At 30.3% G+C, this 17,897-nt stretch overlaps 1 protein-coding gene across 1 annotated transcript; it reads left to right on the top strand.

The window, feature by feature from the left end:
• Positions 1-3,507: 3,507 nt before the first annotated feature.
• Positions 3,508-14,719, top strand: LOC100247409 (uncharacterized). The gene is made up of 3 exons (XM_002284278.5): positions 3,508-3,760; positions 7,113-7,323; positions 9,744-14,719. The coding sequence occupies exons 1-3, from the start codon at positions 3,602-3,604 to the stop codon at positions 14,510-14,512; spliced, it is 5,139 nt and encodes a 1,712-aa protein (XP_002284314.1). The 5' UTR covers positions 3,508-3,601; the 3' UTR covers positions 14,513-14,719.
• Positions 14,720-17,897: the final 3,178 nt, after the last annotated feature.

Here is a 17,897-nt window from a genome sequence, read left to right on the forward strand (position 1 = left end):
ATATCTCTTGGTCGATATTTCTCCACCATATTTCGTTTCCATAAGCTTCGATAGGCGATATATGACAATATTTTCATCCATGTGTGAAACTAAGTGGTTCCCAAGTTGACTATGATTCCATTCAAGACTTGGGCCGAAGATTTGAATAGTGAAACAATTTTATTGGATCTTGGATTTTTTTTAAAAGGTAATCCGAAGCTTTTTAACAAAAAAATAAAAAATAAAAAAGATAAAACTTGATTATGGTTTTAACTTTTAATATTTTTCTTTGTTAAAATTTAAAATTTTTTATTTATATAAAATAAAAATAAAATATATTTTTCATGAAAAAATGTATTTAATCATTTATATTATTTTCTCTTAATTTTGTTAAAAATTAAAATTTTTGCACATTGAAATTGCGCATCCATCGACATAACCCTTTGAAAAGATCACACTTTTTTGAACAAAAAAAAAAAGTACCATTGTATATTAATAATACCAGTGTGATGAGAATGATATACCACTCTTCTTTGGTATTTTAGAAAAAAAAATGGTATCACTCTTTTATGAAAAACCTAACACTGAAATGTATTAAAAGTACCAGTATAGTGGGAAGGGTATACCATTTTTCTTTGATTTTATGGTAAAGTATGCAAAAATTTTAATTTTTAATAAAATTAAGAGAAAATTAATGTAAATGATTAAAAACATTTTTTATTTTTTATTTTTTATGAAAAATATATTTTATTTTTTATTTTGTATAATAAACAATTAAAAATTTTAACAAATCAAAATATTAGAGCCACAACCAAGTTTTTATCTTCTTTAATTAAAAATATTAAACATTTTAACAAAAAAAAAAATTTAAAACTGGGCAAAGTTACATACCCATAAGTAAAAGGTTAAATTTGTTTATTATGTATTTATTTTTATATTAATTATTTATTATATGTTATTATTATTATTTTATATTTAAAGTCCTTAAAAATAATAAAAACAAAAGAAGAAAGAGTGAAAAAAATGAAATTAAAAATATTTGTATGAGAATGTGTAATTATCATATTATAAAAAAGTTAAAAGGTGAAATGAAGAAAAATAAAAAGGAAAAATAATGTGACATATTGATTGGTGACTCTCAAGTTTAAAGCATGTGGTAAGGTAGATTGCCACATGTCTCTTTACTGATTCCTTCTCCACTTGACTATCCTCTTGGAATCTCCCGTTCTACTTGTACAGTGACTTATATGCTTTTTTGTCCATCTCCCTTTGGAAAATGAGAGGAAAATACAATGCAAGGACTCCATAGTCCACAAAGACGTGGGGTGGAGGAATGGTGACGTCACTTTCTAGTACAATTCCACTAGATGGGTGTCTTTTTAAATCTTTAATTTTTATTTTTTTTCATCCTTTATTGATTCCTTCTCCACTTTCTAATTCCTTCGCCGTAGGTTCCTCTTTGGTTAAAGTTAATCATTAAATGTAAAACGATTAAATAAAATAACATTTTCATTAATAGTCCCATTAAAGTAAATCATCAAAGTTAAGATGATTAAATAAAATAATATTTTGACTAATAATTAAGGATTTAATTGAAAATTATTCTTGAAATTAGTTTTATACTCCTTACAACAAAATTTCAGGAACACTTCTTAATTGTTTTTAGAAATACATTTGTATTTGATATTTGAAAAATGGTTTTTTATCTTATTTTCCATGAAAGTATTATCAACTTAAAAAAGTTTATATTTTCAATTATTACTCAAAACACTTTAAAAAAAAAATGAAAATATCTTAAATTTATTCTCAAAACCATTTATTTTTAAAATAATTTTTCAAAAAACTTTTTTTTTTCAGAAGTCTATTAAAATTGTTTTTTTAAGTTAGAAAATTGCTTTTAATTATACAAACTTTTTTCATAAATATTTTTGAAAATAATATTCAAAAATATTTTTACGCTAACTTCTAAAACAAAAGTCTGTTTATAAATTTGAAATATTTTCAATTTAGTTTGTGTATTTAAATATTCCTTAAAATTAATTTTTATATTTAGTACTTCTAATTTTTTTAAAACAAATTTTAAAAAAACTAGTGAATACCATTGTATATTCTAAAAAAAATCATATTTTTATAATAATTCTCAAAAACCTATTTTGGGAATAACAGAATAATAAAACATATTTTGATTTTTTTACCTTTGAAAACAAAAAAATTGTTAAAATAATTTCCAAATATAACCTAAAAGGTTGTTTTCAAAAATAGTTTTTAAATATATACTTTGCATATGGATTTGGTATTATATCAAACTCAAAATATGAATCTTTATGATGTATGATTAAAAATATATCATTGAATAAAAACATAAAAAATAAAATAATATAAATATATAACTCCAAATTATCAAGAAAAAAAAAACATTATAAGTACAAATAAATGAAATTTGTGGTCTTTATATAGATGTTTTGCCGGAGTAGCACTTTGTACGAAAAATAAGGCTTATTTCGAACTATCAATAATTTGTATTTTGAAAACATTTTTATATTTTTAAAATCATATTTGATAATTTTTTTTATTGAAAATAACATTTTTTTTTTTTTTTTAAGTTTGCTCTCAAAATATGCTTTTAATAACAAATTTGAGGTGTTTTGAGAAACAATAAAAAAATGATATTTTAAAAACTTTTACATTATGTATTATGTATAGGTGCATAATACATGGAATAAGTTTTTCAAATTAAATTCTCCATGAAAATTTTGTTTGTAGTATAAATTGAGAAGTATTTTTTGTAATAAGAGTTTATTTATTTATTTTTTAATGAAACTCAGTAAAAAAAATTATATTTAGGAAAATTGTTAAGTTATCAAATAGATATTATATCTACAACTAAATCTAAATTATTGATCTTCATAATTAAATTTGAAAGACTAAATAAATGTAATAGAAAATGGGATCAGAATGGAAAATTAGAAACAAGGTATAAGAGAGTAACCTTCTCGAATGGAAATTCATTCCATTATAAATTTCTCATCTTTGGATATATTTTTCGATTGAATTTTGTACTTTTTTATATTATTTATTTTTATTTAAAAAAAAAATGAAAACTTCCCTTTTTCTTCACTGTAATTCACGGAATCAAATTTTTATGAGATTAAAATTAGAAATAAATAAAGTAATTATTTTAAATTAGAATTTTCCAACATAAAATTGGATGATATAAAATTAGGTAGAAACAATGAGATTTAATTTAAATTAAATACAAATAAATCTATTTTACACGTGGTCATTTCTAATTGGGCAGATCGAAAAGATACCACTTTTAAATTCACTCCCACATGCAAGGACGATTCAAATTCCCCACTTCATGGTACCACTCGTCGGCTCCCCTTTTTATGTTTCTTTTGTCGATTCGGTTGATTAGTTACTTCATCCACAAGTTTTGCTTCTCCACTAAGTTTCTCACGTTCTAGTCCACCCGAAACGACAGTGGATTGGACATTCTGTAAATGCGTCTCTCTATATATAGACACTTCTTCTGTGTGTTGCCATCTAGTGCTCTTGGCTTCTTTCTACTGAGAGTGAAGACTGAAGAGTGCTTTGTGTGAATCTAGAAGGAGGAGTAGTAATGGCGACGCCGAAGGAGCATATAGAGGAGATAAGGAGGACGAAGTTCTCGATCGGAGGAGAGCAGAATCCGCTGACGGAGGATCTTCACCAGGCGGTGAAGAATCTCTCTGCTGAGCTTTACGCTAAGGATGTTCATTTCCTCATGGAACTCATTCAGGTCTGTACTTTATACGTATGTCTTGTTGTTTTTGAGATGCGATCGGCACTCTGCGTTGTATGCAGCGATTGTTTTGTTATGTTATTTAAAATTTTGAGCGTTGTTCTGTTCCTCCTTTTGGTTGCTGAGACTTTTGAATATTTTGTTTTTTGTATGTGTATTTTGTTTCTTGGAGATGACTAACTAGAGATTGTAGCTCTAAATCTACGGTATACTGACTTTCCGAAGAATCAGTTACTTATCTATCATTTGACTCGTATACGGATTGAGAGTTAATTTGTTACATTTGAAGAATTGTATTTTCGGTCCAATTGGGCTTGATAATTAAGGTAAATCCTTCTATCACTCAAAATTGATTACAAAGAGACGAGATATTAATGGATAAAAATACTATTTTAACTCATTTTTGTCTTTATTCTACCACTCTTCACATGCCGCTACCATCAAATTCTCTCTTATTTAACCATTTTTGGATTTTCATTATTTTTTTAAACTCTTTTATAAATTATTAAAAAATCAACATTATTTTCTATTTTTAAATTATATAAAAAAAATTATATTAATGATTTAAAGGGTATTTTGAAAAATACTTTTTAAAAAAATGTTAATTTAAATAAATAAAGATTACCTTTTATATTTTAAAAGTAAATAATTTAATAATTAAAATACTATTTAAAATAAATATATTCACTATTTTATTTTCTTTTATACTAAAAATTATTTTGAAGTTTTTTTTATTATTATAAAATAAAAAGTTTTTTTTTTTTAATTTTCTTCTTTTCTTATTTTAATAACTTTTTGAACATAACTTTTAGTAATAAGTTATACAAAATGTTATAAATTTGTTTATTAAGGATTTTTTTTAATGATTTTCATTAATTGAAAATTTTTTAAAATAAGAAAAAGAAAGAAAAATGATGGAGGAAGAGTTTTTTTATTTTAAATAAAGATAAAGAAAAAGAAAGAAAAGAAAAAAGAGTTTTTTAAAATAAGTTTTCTTCTTTCTTTTTTATTTTATTTTAAAAGAAAGAAAAATATGGTAGAGATTGAGTTTTTCTTATATAAAAGGGTTGAAAAGTATATTTACTAATTTTAGATGAAAACAAGTAGTTAAAAATTATATAAATTATTATTTTCTCTCTTTTTGAAAATATGTTTAATTAAAAAATGAAAACTATTTTTAAAAATAAAAATTGAAAACTAACTGTACAAGAGAAATATACTAAGTATACAAGAGTGTACTAGGCTATATTTTGTGAAAGATTTCAATTTATTTTGAACCATTCCTTTATTTTTCTTATCACACACAAATTGTATATTTATGTCATGTATTTTATCTAATTCTCACATGAAAATTTCAATACTTTCTCAGTAAAGATATTTGGGGAAAAAAATTTGACCCTAAGTCATCCACCATTTTCTGAACTAAACCATTGGAAATATGGTTAAACACACCTACGTGGATATATAACTTAGGAGAGACATGAAATTTGTACCACTGTATAGTATACAAGGGAAATATATTAAGTGAATAAGGGTGTACAAAACTACCTTTTGTGAAATATTTCAATCGAACCATTCCTTTATTTTTGTTATCACTCAAGGATTGTACATTTATGTCATGCATTTTATTTAACTTCCACATGAAAATTCCAATACTTTCCTCAATAATGATATTTGGAGAAAACCCTAAGTCATCTACCATTTTCTTAACCAAACCATTGAAAACATGGTTAACACACCTACATTAACACAAAACTTAAGAGAGATATGAAATTTGCACTATTTTATAAGGATATTACACTAACTGTACAAGGGAAATGTGTCAAGTGTATAAGGGTGTACAAGACTCCTAATAGATTTGTAGGATTTTTAAACAATTTGAGCTTGACATTAAGACAATTTTTTATAGTTTTTTTTTTTTTACCAAACTATGTCATTAAGACATTTCCTACAAAAATTAACATGTAGAAAATAAAATTAAAACCAATCATGTTTGAATTGTTCATTATAAGTAAGCTAAATAAAATATATATATACTATTTTGCCTTTATAAACATAATTTTATTGTTATCAATAGAGATTAAAAAATAATATTTAAATGGAATTAAAAATAAATAAAAACTATTTTTGTAACATTTTTACTTTTTAAAATCATTAATTTAAATTATGAAATTAGTTTTAAAATTAAAAATATTTGTTGTAATTATAGTTTTGAAGATTTCATGATTTTTATCTTATTACTTTTAAAAAATTGTTTTAATAAGAAAATATTTATTTTAATAGTTTTAAATATTTAAATCTTTATTTAAAAATATTTAGGATTAATATGGGGAGCAATTAGGTAATTTTGAAATGGATAAATTTTGAATATCTTGAAGACTTTAATTTTGTCAATTACTCTATTTACACTTTCGAAATTATTGGAAGGTTGGTAAATTAATCTTAGAAAAATTATTTTCTTGATTAATATTATATATACATATATATAGCATGTGAGTGTTTACATTATTTCCAAAATAACATGAGAAATAATAAACACTCTATGTCTAATTTGCAAGTTAGAAAAAAAGAAAAAAGATAAATAATATTTTATGAGGTATTTAAAAATTATTTAATATATATAAGAAATAATGTACAACATATTTATTATTTTGTAAGTAAAAAACAAAAAAAATTGCTAAGGTATTTAAAAAGAATTTATTATATATTCTATAAGTTTAAAAAAAAAACAATATTTGATGATGTCTAATTTGTAAGTTATAACAAACAAATAATACTAATATTTTATGAGGTGTTTAAAATTTTTTTTAATATATTTGAGAAATAATATAAGTTTAAAATAAAGAATAATATTTATTATATATTATGTAAGTTTCCAAGGTATTTAAAAAATATTTATTATATATTATGTAAGTTTGAAAAAATTATTTGATGAAATATTTAAAATTTATTTACTTCAAAAAATGTATTTAGTGAATATAATTTTTAATCATTTATCTTTCATGTTCAATTTGATGGAGAAAAATGATTAGGAAATTATTCAACTAGGTCCCACTAATAAATATGAAAGAGAATGGTGAAAGAGCAAAAAAGAGAATGAGAAAAGTGGGATGGTCGGTTAGCTTTTTCATTTAATAGTCAAGGGTATTTTAGAGATTTTTTAAAGGTAGTATCCTTTCTCTCAATTTCTACTTTTTCATTGAGTTTTGAGTTTAATTATGAGTGATAGGAGGACTTTACCTCAATTACCAACTTTAGTTGAACTGAAAACATAGTTTTTTTTTTTTCCCTATTCCTCTTGGAAAATCTAAATGTGAATAAATCAAATATTGTGAATTTTACACATCAGAATGCAGAAGATAACGAATATGGGGAAGACGTAAATCCGTCGTTGGAGCTCGTTATAACTTCAAAGGACATAACTGGCACTAGAGCACTAATGACGTTGTTGATTTTCAACAACGAAAAGGGATTTTCAGCTAAAAATATTGAGTCTATCTGCGGTGTTGGGAGGTCCACCAAGAAAGGCAACAGGAAGCGCGGTTATATTGGAGAGAAAGGTACCTTCATTTCTTGATTCTTTCATTCATATTTTTCCATTTTCCATACCCTAAATTTGAAAGGGGAAACTCTTTGTCCTAAGCTCTAACTATAGAGCAAGTATATCCTCAAGTCTTAGAACTTCTAGTGTAGAAACACTTTATTCAAGTCAAAAGTTAGCTTGATCAAGTTAGCTAAATGTTATGAACTGAAGCCTTTTGTAAGCTCACGAGCGGCACTTAGACAACTTAAAGACATTTGAAATTGCTAAATTAGCCTTCCCTTATACTTAGCTTGCTATGTTAAGACGCACACACCTTGGAAGCTAAGATGAGAACCGTAGGCAACACTTAAAAGAAATGAAGCTTTATTGAACAAGGAAGCTTTTAGAATATTGCTTGGAAGCTCTCACTTGCTTGGTTGGTTACGTGCCTTGGCCAAACGAGGCCTTCACCGATTTATACGCACCTTAGGAATTCTCTAGAACCCACAGAGGTTCCACACTATCCAAAAATTCTCTATATAAAGACTATTTCCATGACTTGTTTGGAACTCTATAGAACATCCCACATGCTTTCCTTTTCTTCCAATCTTATGTAGAGATGTGTGAACATCACACTCCTCCACTAGTGTAAATGACTCCAAGAGATTCCAAAAGCTTTCTGCTCACCTATATAAGCTTAGGGGAGGGTCATTTAAGCAGGTTATGACATAGCTCTTGAGGCCTAACTCAAGTGGTAAAGGGTTGGGGAGGGTTTGTGGGAGGTTCTAGGTTTAAGTCCCAATGAGGACAAAAGTTTACCTATCATATATAAAAAAACAAAAAAAAAACATAAAAAATAGTTTTCAAACTCATTTAACTTATTTTAACTCTTCTATATAAGGATTAAATAATTTAAAAACATATAAGTTTTCAACTAATATATATAAAAAAAAACATTAAAAATAGTCTTCAAACTCATTTAACTTATTTTAATTCTTCTATATAAGGATTAAATAATTTAAAAACATATAAGTTTTCAACTAATTTTAGTTTACTTTAGCTGCAAATGACAACATAGGGTAGTAATGAAGTTCATAGGGCTTAATTTTTTGGATGATTATACAAATAAGAATGAAAGATGCATGAAGAATATTCCTTTTCATGCATTCTATCTATGGCTCCGTAGAGTTTATCCTTCCCCCTAAAGAATGGTATTAGATCCTTACATCTTGGATTGCATTTCCTTTATAGAAATCTATGCATTTAAAATGCAGATATGAAATATAGAACACCTATATATAAATTTACCTAAGAAATATTGATTAAAAATATGAAGAACATATACAAGGAAGTTCTCAACAACATATAAGAGTACGTGAGAGTTAGTTTTAAGCATCAAGTCAAAGAGGTGTACAATAAAAAGGAAATGTTCATATGCGTGGAGGTGCATGAATACAAAGGTAGAAATGGCTTCCAAATTCAGTAATAGGAAACCCAAGTTAGCTTTGCAATTAAAAACCAATGTTAGTGAAAAGGTTTGGAATTACAATCATGTTATTGGTGTTCCAGAGTATCATTTGACCTAAAATATATGAACTCTTCCTACAATAGGCAAATCACAATTATCCCAAATACCTAGTTGTGTGCAGTGTGCCACCATAAAACACCAATATTGATGGATTGCCCTAGTGTTCTATGTTTTAATTTTCTTAGAGGGGTTCTTCTGTAGACTTCAGTTCCTTTGAAATTGGCCTTCTTATTCTTTTCCCCAAAGCCATTAACATGCACTGTCTGATCTTTGATGTTTTTTTATGCACGTGAAAGGACTACTCTGGGCATCACATGCACAGGACTTTGTTCCTTGGTGCCTCAATTCCTTCCCTCATATTTTTACATTCTTTAGTGGCAAATTATATACTGCAAATTGCTGTAATTTTGAAAGGGCAACAGAGTAGTAGCCCTTTACTCTCTTACCTAAGCTTTAGGCATGGAGCAATTAGACCTTCATGTCATAGAACTTGTGGAGCTGAAACAGTTTATTAAAGTCATGGGTTTGTTTGATTAACACAGATGGAAACATATTCCTTATTATCTTAGCTTTTGTCTTTATGTGAGTCATTTTTAGTTGAGTGGACCTAGGCAAAATTTCTAGTCAACTTTAAGCGTTCATGGGGATGCTTTTATTTGAACGTTCGGAACTACACGTTACTCATAATTGAGAGAGCATTTGTGTCTTGGACTTTTTCCGGAAGTACTGAAGCTCACTGATGAGCTAGATGGCCGAACAATAGTATAAACATGTGATGACAAGTATGTTTGTAATTTTCAATTAATCTAATGGGAACAAGACTTTCTGTTAACCAATTTGATCTCTTTACCAACTATTTATTTATTTATGTTACTTATCTTCTTATTAGAACTATTTCTTATACAACTTGTCGTCTTGCTAATCTGCAGGAATTGGATTCAAGAGTGTATTTTTGATCACAGCTCAGCCTTACATATTCAGTAATGGATATCAGATACGATTCAATGAAGAGCCTTGCCCGCACAGCAATCTTGGGTACATTGTCCCTGAATGGGTTGAGCAGAATCCAAGTCTTGATGACATAAAACAAATATATGGTTCTCATGCAGTCCTTCCAACCACTACCATAATCTTGCCTCTAAAGCCTGACAAGATCAAGCCTGTGAAGGAACAGCTCTCAAGTATTCAACCTGAAGTTCTATTATTTCTTTCAAAGATTAAGCACTTTTCTGTCAAGGAAGATAATGAGGATCCAAGGCTCAATACTGTGAATGCCATCTCTATTTCAAGTGAAATTAACTTTGTTACAAGGAAGAATATTGATGCTGATTCCTATACTCTCCATCTCTCTGCGGATGAAACTAGTGATGTGACTGAAAAAGAATGCAGCTACTATATGTGGAGGCAGAAGTTCCCTGTCAGGCAGGAAAATCAAGTAGAAAGAAGACTTGAAGTGGAGGAGTGGGTTATTACGCTGGCATTTCCACTTGGACAGCGACTGAATAGGGGGATGAGCTCTCCTGGAGTCTATGCATTTCTTCCCACGGAGATGGTTACAAATTTTCCCTTCATTATTCAGGCAGATTTTGTTCTTGCATCATCCAGGGAAACAATCCTCTTGGACAACAAATGGAACCAAGGCATTCTCGATTGTGTGCCTTCTGCTTTTCTTAATGCCCTTATTTCACTGGTTACAACATCAGAAGATGTTCCAGTTTCTACACTGACCCCAATGTTTAAGTTCTTACCTATTGACAGCTCTTCTTATCCAAAGCTCAATGTCGTGAGGGAGTCTATCAAAGCAAAACTGCTCAAGGAGAATATCATACCATGTGAGTCGTATTCAGACCAGAAGATCTTTCGTAAACCTTGTGAAGTGGGTAGGTTAATGCCTTCTTTCTGGAATATCCTCAAAAAGGCAAGGAATCAAGGGGTAAGCTTGGATTCTCTGTCATCCCATGGAAGCTATATCCTGAATTCTTCATTTGATACAGAGGAGTACGATCACATATTGAATTTCCTTGGTGTGAAACCTGTCAATAGCGAATGGTATGCCACGTGTATCAGGAGTTCCAATCTTCTCTTGGGAGTGACAGAGGATGATTATTTGGAACTTCTACTCTTTATTGCTGAGAAATGGAGTTCCTCTTTCCACAGCACGGACATGAGGAATGTTCCTCTCCTGAAATATGTTGGTCCTGATGGAAATGTTGTTTTGTGCCCTACAAGCAATGTCTCAATGTGGAATGGTGGAAGTATGATTTGTATGTCCCGTGAGTCTCAGCATATTTCATGGTTGATAGACTGGAACAGGGAATTTAGACGTGTGACAGATCGATATTTTATGCCCAAAAGCACACAAGAAGCTATCAAAGTTTTTTCTAAGAGAGAGACTCTGTTGGAATGGCTTCAAAATCAAGTGAAGGTTCGCGTTGTCAGTGTGTACGACTTTGCTGTCATTCTTTATAATTCTTTTAAGGGTGACCGACAGCTTGCTATTGCCTATGTTCACTTCCTTTATCATTCCCTCTCGAAGAGTTATCTACCAAAGGGGGATGTTGACAATTTGTGTCGTATCATGCCACTTGTAGATAACTATGGGCATGTGAGCACTCAGAGAAAAGGTGTTCTCGTTCCTGCTAACGGAAGCAAATGGGTGGGATTAATGGGTGCAAATCCGTGGAGGGGAGCAGGCTATGTTGAGCTGGGAGAAGACTATTTGCGCTCGGGCAGTTATGCAGGTTCATTCACACCAGAGATGCAGCTAATGACGTTTCTCAAAACTCATGTTGCAGCTTCTGATATACCTGATATATCTCCTCCCGACGCCGAGTTATCTGCCGCATATGCACCACTCACCAAGCAAAATGCATTCTTGCTGTTGGACTGGATTCACAACCTGAAATATAAGCAAGGTCTGCCAGCTAAGTTCCTGACATCCATTAAGATGGGAAGCTGGCTCAAAATTTCCCTCAGTGGCAGTCCTGGATATAGGCCACCATCACAGTCTTTCCTGCTTGCTTCATCAGATGAAAATCTTCTGCAGGATGAGTCAGTAATGGTTGATATTCCATTGATTGACCAAGGATTTTATGGAAATGGCATCAATAATTATAAGGAGGAGCTCAAAACTGTTGGAGTAAAGTTTGAATATGGCGAAGCGTGTGAGTTTATAGGGAGGCACCTCATGTCTCTTGCAGCTTCCTCTGCATTGACTAAATCCAATGTGTTTCAAATACTTAAGTTCATCAGATTTTTGAGACTTAGATGTCTTCCGGCTGATAAATTCATCCAGAGCATCAAAGATGGAAGGTGGTTGAAGACTTCCTGTGGTCACAGGTCTCCAGTTGGATCTGTTTTATTTGACCAGGAATGGGAAGCTGCATCACAAATAAGTGACATCCCCTTCATTGACCAAGATCACTATGGCAAGGAAATCCTTGGTTTCAAAATGGAACTCCAATTGCTTGGTGTGCTGGTTGGCTTTAACAAAAATTACCAGCTTGTTACCGATCACTTCAAGTCTCAAGCATGCTCAAATTGTCCAACAGCCAAGTCTATTCTTTTGATATTTGAATGCATGTGGGATTGCGAGCGCAATTCAAGATCAGCCCATGAGCTTGTGCATGCGCTTAAAGGTAATAAATGCTTGAAGACGAACATGGGCTACAAGTTTCCTAGTGAATGTTTCCTGTTTAATACTGAGTGGGATTCGCTTCTGAAAGTCTTCCATAATGATTTTCCACTTATTGATGAAAACTTCTATGGAACCAGCATCTTGTCTTACGAAAAAGAGTTGAGGCAAGCAGGTGTAGTGGTGGATTTTGAAGCAGCGACCCAGAAATTTTTAGCTGTTTTCAAGAAGCATGCATCCTCGTCTTCTATTGGAAGAGAACATGTTCTGTCTTTTCTCAGGTCTTACGGACAGATTAATAAGACAAACAAGAAGTTTCCTTCAGATTTTAAGCACAACATTTGTGAGGCAAAATGGCTGCAAACACGGCTTGGTGTTCCTAGATCACCAAGAGAGTGCATTCTTTTTGGCCCAGAATGGGAACCTGTAAGTTCAATTACTGTGCTTCCTTTCATTGATGATAGTGACAAGTACTATGGCAAGAGAATTCATGAATATAGTAAAGAGCTGAGGAGCCTGGGTGTTACCATCAAGTATAAAGATGGGGTGAGGTTTGTGGCTGCAGGTGTCTACTTTCCCCAAGATCCCAGCACCATAACTCCTGAAAGTGTGTTCTCTCTGCTGCAGTGCATCCAGATATTAATGAAAGATGGTTATACTTTGACTGATGCTTTCCGGTCAAAGGTTTCTCAAAGTTGGTTAAAAACCAATGCTGGGTATAGGTCTCCAGGCCAATGTTTGTTGTTTGGCTCTGAGTGGGGTTCTTTCTTACAGAGGAACGATGGACCTTTCATTGATGAAGAATTCTATGGCCCCAACATTACAGCCTACAAGAACGAGCTCAGAGAAATTGGAGTGACCGTTGATTTGTTAAATGGGTGCTCTTTGCTTGCTGGCTATCTTGATTTTCATTCTGAATTTTCAACCATTGTTCGAGTCTATAATTACTTGAATGAACACGGCTGGTCGCCTTCCAATGATACTCCTAGAAGGATCTGGATCCCTAATGGGAGTGACAGTGGAGAGTGGGTTAGTCCTGAAAAATGTGTTATTCATGACAAGGATGGTCTCTTCAGTTCACAGCTGAATGTTTTAGAGAAACACTATAAGCCGGAATTATTCAGCCTTTTCTGCAGAGTCATGCAAGTTAAATCCAATCCTTCTATTGATGACTACTGCGAACTTTGGAATAACTGGGAAAATTCAAGGGAGCAACTGTCACGTTCGGAGTGTTGTGCTTTCTGGGCCCATGTTTCAAAGCACTGGAGTAAAAACACACAGAAAACTCTTGCCGACAGCTTGTCAAAACTGCCAGTTGAATCAGGATCGGAGAGAATAATGCTGTTTGACAAACGTGATGTTTTCATTGCAGATGACCTCCAGCTGAAGTATCTTTTCCAACAATCTTCGCCTCACTCAATTTTTGTGTGGTATCCCCAGCCAAGCATCCCTTCCTTGCCCCGGACTAAGCTGCTTGACATCTACAGGGAAATTGGTGTTCGTTCTATCTCTAAATCTGTACAGAAGGAAGAAATCTCCAAGTTGGAGGCCAGTGAACTCAAGCAAGTGTCTCAGAAGGAAACTTTGATCGGAAAAGGCCTGCTGAAACTCATTCTTGGCTTTCTCGCTGGTCCTTCTATTGAAATGGAAGCAGGACAAAGGCTGGAAGCTGTCAAAGGCCTTCTCAATCTTAAGGTGTTTGAGACGGAGGGGCAAACTGCAGCAAGCTACAGATTGTCAATGTCTTCTGGGGAAACCATGGACGTTGATGCAAGAGGAATGATGCGCTGGGACCGGGAGGATTCCAAGCTTTTCATGCAGAAGATGGATATATCGGGTGGACATAAAAATAAAATCGAATATGCTACAATCTTCGCTGAAGTAATATCAGAGGGCGTCTTACAGGAGAAAGAAGACCATATATCTGATCTCGCCGAACTGATCAAGTTGGCATTCTTCCTGGATTTTGATGAGGAAGCAGTTGGGTTCTTGATGAGATCCAAGAATCTCCAAGTTTTCTTGGAGGACGAGGAGCTTCTCTCTTCAGCCCTTTCTCTCGACTAGGTATGCATTCTATGCCATGACCAATAAATAGTTGAAAGTGTCATTTTCCTTATATTTCCCCGTTTGAAGTGTGTACTGGTGTGTGCTATTAGAATATTATATAATGTATATGAATCTGGTGTGAAATGGCTGATTTAGGCAGCCTATATTGTGATAATTATGCCCTTGTGCTTGCCTTTTTTATTAAATCGATTTAATATTAATTGACATGCAAGAGACAAAATTAAATATTTAAAAGGAGATGCATGTGAAGATCTAATCTACTCATATGTTTTCAAACACTAAAAGTAAAAAAAAAATTATATTGTAAGAGTTCAACTTTAACATATCAAATTATAAAAAAATAAAAAAATTACAATATATCATCCTTAAAATAGATGGTTGCAATTTTTTTTTAATCCTCATTAATTATTTTTTAAATGACTATATTATTTGCTATAGAGAATACTCCATCTCTATACCTAAATTTAACACTTGAAGAAAAATTTTCTTCGGCTTTGAACCCCGTGAAACTCGGTTGCATTAGAAGTTACAAATAAAAATGATTTCATTACTTTAATAAGATAATATGAGAGTATTTGATATATAAAATTAATAAATGAACATAGTCTAATATTTAATTTAATTTATTAACCATATTATGGATTTTTTAATTAATTTATTTAATGTCAAAAAATCTTTTTTTAGGTCTAATAAACCCAAAAAAAAAAAAAATTAAAACATGTTAGGTATTGTTTTGTTTAATTGTTATTAGATTATTAGAAAACAATTTGGGAGTAGTTATTAATCGTTTTCAAAAACAAAATTATATTTGATATTTTAAAAATAGTTCATTGATTTTGTTCTCAATGAAAGTACCATAAACTTTAACATAAAATATAATTTTTTTTCTAAATGTGTTCTATATTTTTAATTGTTTATTAAGACATTTGAAAATATGTTAAATTTATTTTCAAAATAATATGTTATCAAAATAAATTTTGAAAAACGGTTTTGTTTCAAAAGTCTACCAACTATTTTCTAGGTTGGAAAATTGGTTTTAGTTATACAATAATAATTTCCATACGGATGCTTGAGATATGGATTTAGTACCATATTAAATTTATGTATTTAAATATAAATCATTGAATAAAAATATAGCAAAAAAAAAGATATTTAAATGTAAATATATTGGACCACGTTATAAAAAAATAAAAAAAACAAGAGAACGAGACTATTACAAGTATCGAAGTATGAAATTCAAGGTGCCCACATAAACCTTTTTTATTGAGCACCATTCTATATAAAGATTTATTTGAAAACTTATTTTGAAAATAGCTTTGTGTTTAAATGTCTTTATAGTTGAGAAACAATAAATTCATATTTCCTTTTTTTTCAACTTCCATGCAATACCTATAGAGTCACTGTGATTCTTGCAAATGAGTTGAACTTGAATCCCAAAAGTGAATAAAAAATTGGATCTACATTGAATTGTCTTGTTGATCTACGTTAAATTGCCTCATCAATTCTTTTGAGTAAAAACTTGATCTTAGACTTAATTCAAACAAAAGGAGTACATTATGCTAATGTATCTTGAATGATCCACATCTCAAGGTAGTTGGCCCAATATATCGGGATGATTGGCTTAATGAGCATAGGGGTGGTTGACCCAATAAGCACATTGAAGAATTAATGTGACTAGTCTTGATGTTTTTATAGGGATGGTAATGGATAAGTTTTTTTTGTACCATCTATGCCCATGGGACAAATTTGAAAGAAATGTATATTGAATGGGCTTTATTGTTGTTTTTTCTTAAAAAAAAAAAAAAACTAGAGTCATCAAAGAAGGTTTTCTTACCAAACCTAATTATATAAAATTAGATAAAAATAATTTCATTTCATTTTCTTTTGACAAAATTAAAATTAAAAATTTTGAAAAATAATTTAAAAATTAAAGGAGATATGAGAGAGGTAAGCATGGGAAATTGCTAGGGTGCAACTTGGGCGGGTTGGATTGGGCCAACCCAAACCTAACCCTCTATTTGGACGGGCTTAGATAGATGTTTTTAATATTTGGGTTGAACTTGTATTAAGTTTTCTCAATATGAACCCAACCCAAACCGGTTTAATGTTTTTATACTTGTATAATAATATTCATCTCCTTTTCAAATTTTAAAAATATCAAATTATAAATATATCATATACTTCTCATTTATATATATATATATATATATATATATATATATATATAAGTTTATTTTTATTATAAAATATGAAATTTTGTACCACTATGGTAACTTATGGATGATCATCCATAAATATATTTTATAACTCTTTATAAAAGGAAGAGACTTCTAATGAAATTTAATAGAGTTTTCTAATACATTCTATTATCTCTTTCTTGATTTCTTCTTCTCTCATTTTGTTTTATAATAATTTTTACTTTTTTATTGTTATCTTGAAATTTTGTCTTATTTTTTATATAAATATATATAATTTAAAAAAAAAACCATTATGAATAAATTTTAAATTATGCAACCCAACCAATTCCACTCTTGTCCAATCAACTTGAGTTTAATTCTATTAACCCAATTTTAATCCAAGTTTAAAAAAACAAGATTGAGCACTTCAAGTTAGAAATCGGATTAAATTGAGTTTGGGTTAATCATTTCTTAATTTAAATTAAACTCAAGTTAACTTTCAACCTATTCAAGTTGTAACCTTAGAAATTCTATACCTATCTCAATCTACCATTTTTTAGTTAAAACTTTTTTTAGGATGGAAATATGAGTAATTTTAAATAATATAAGTACCCATCCTCATCCATTGAGTTGCTATCCCTAGTGTTTTTATAGGATTGCCACCCTCTATTTTGAGTATTTTTAGAAGATTGTCGGTCTCGTTATTAGCTCATATTTATAGTTTAATCCTCTTGGAGACTCCCGTTCTACTTGTACAGTCACTTATATGTTTTTTTATCCATCTCCCTTTGGAAAATGAGAGGAAAAGACAATGCAAGAACTCTATGGTCCATAAAGACTCGGCGTGGAGGAATGGTGACGTCACTTTCTAGTACAATGGGCCAAACTTTTTTCTCATTTTCCACTAGGTGGGTGCCTTTTAAAATCTTTAAATTTTTATTTTTTATTTTTGTTCATTCTTTATTAATTCCTTCTCCACTTTCTAATTCCTTCGCCCGGAGGTTTCCCCTTTGGTTAAAGTTAATCATTAAAGGTAAAAAAAGATTAAATAAAATAACATTTTCATTAATAATCGCATTAAAGTGAATCATCAAAGTTAATATGATTAAATAATATAATATTTTGACTAATAATTAAGGATTTAATTAAAAATTATTCTTGAAATTAGTTTTATATCACTTCTTAATTGTTTTTAGAAATAGAAT

The sequence above is a fragment of the Vitis vinifera genome, chromosome 17, assembly GCF_030704535.1.
Source record: "Vitis vinifera cultivar Pinot Noir 40024 chromosome 17, ASM3070453v1".
In the NCBI taxonomy this organism is placed as follows: domain Eukaryota; kingdom Viridiplantae; phylum Streptophyta; class Magnoliopsida; order Vitales; family Vitaceae; genus Vitis; species Vitis vinifera.

Coding starts and splice junctions, on each gene's coding strand:
- LOC100247409 (XM_002284278.5), top strand. CDS start 3,602: ATGGCGACGCCGAAGGAGCATATAGAGGAGATAAGGAGGACGAAGTTC. Junction 3,761..7,112: donor TCCTCATGGAACTCATTCAG/GTCTGTACTTTA, acceptor TTTACACATCAG/AATGCAGAAGATAACGAATA. Junction 7,324..9,743: donor CGGTTATATTGGAGAGAAAG/GTACCTTCATTT, acceptor GCTAATCTGCAG/GAATTGGATTCAAGAGTGTA.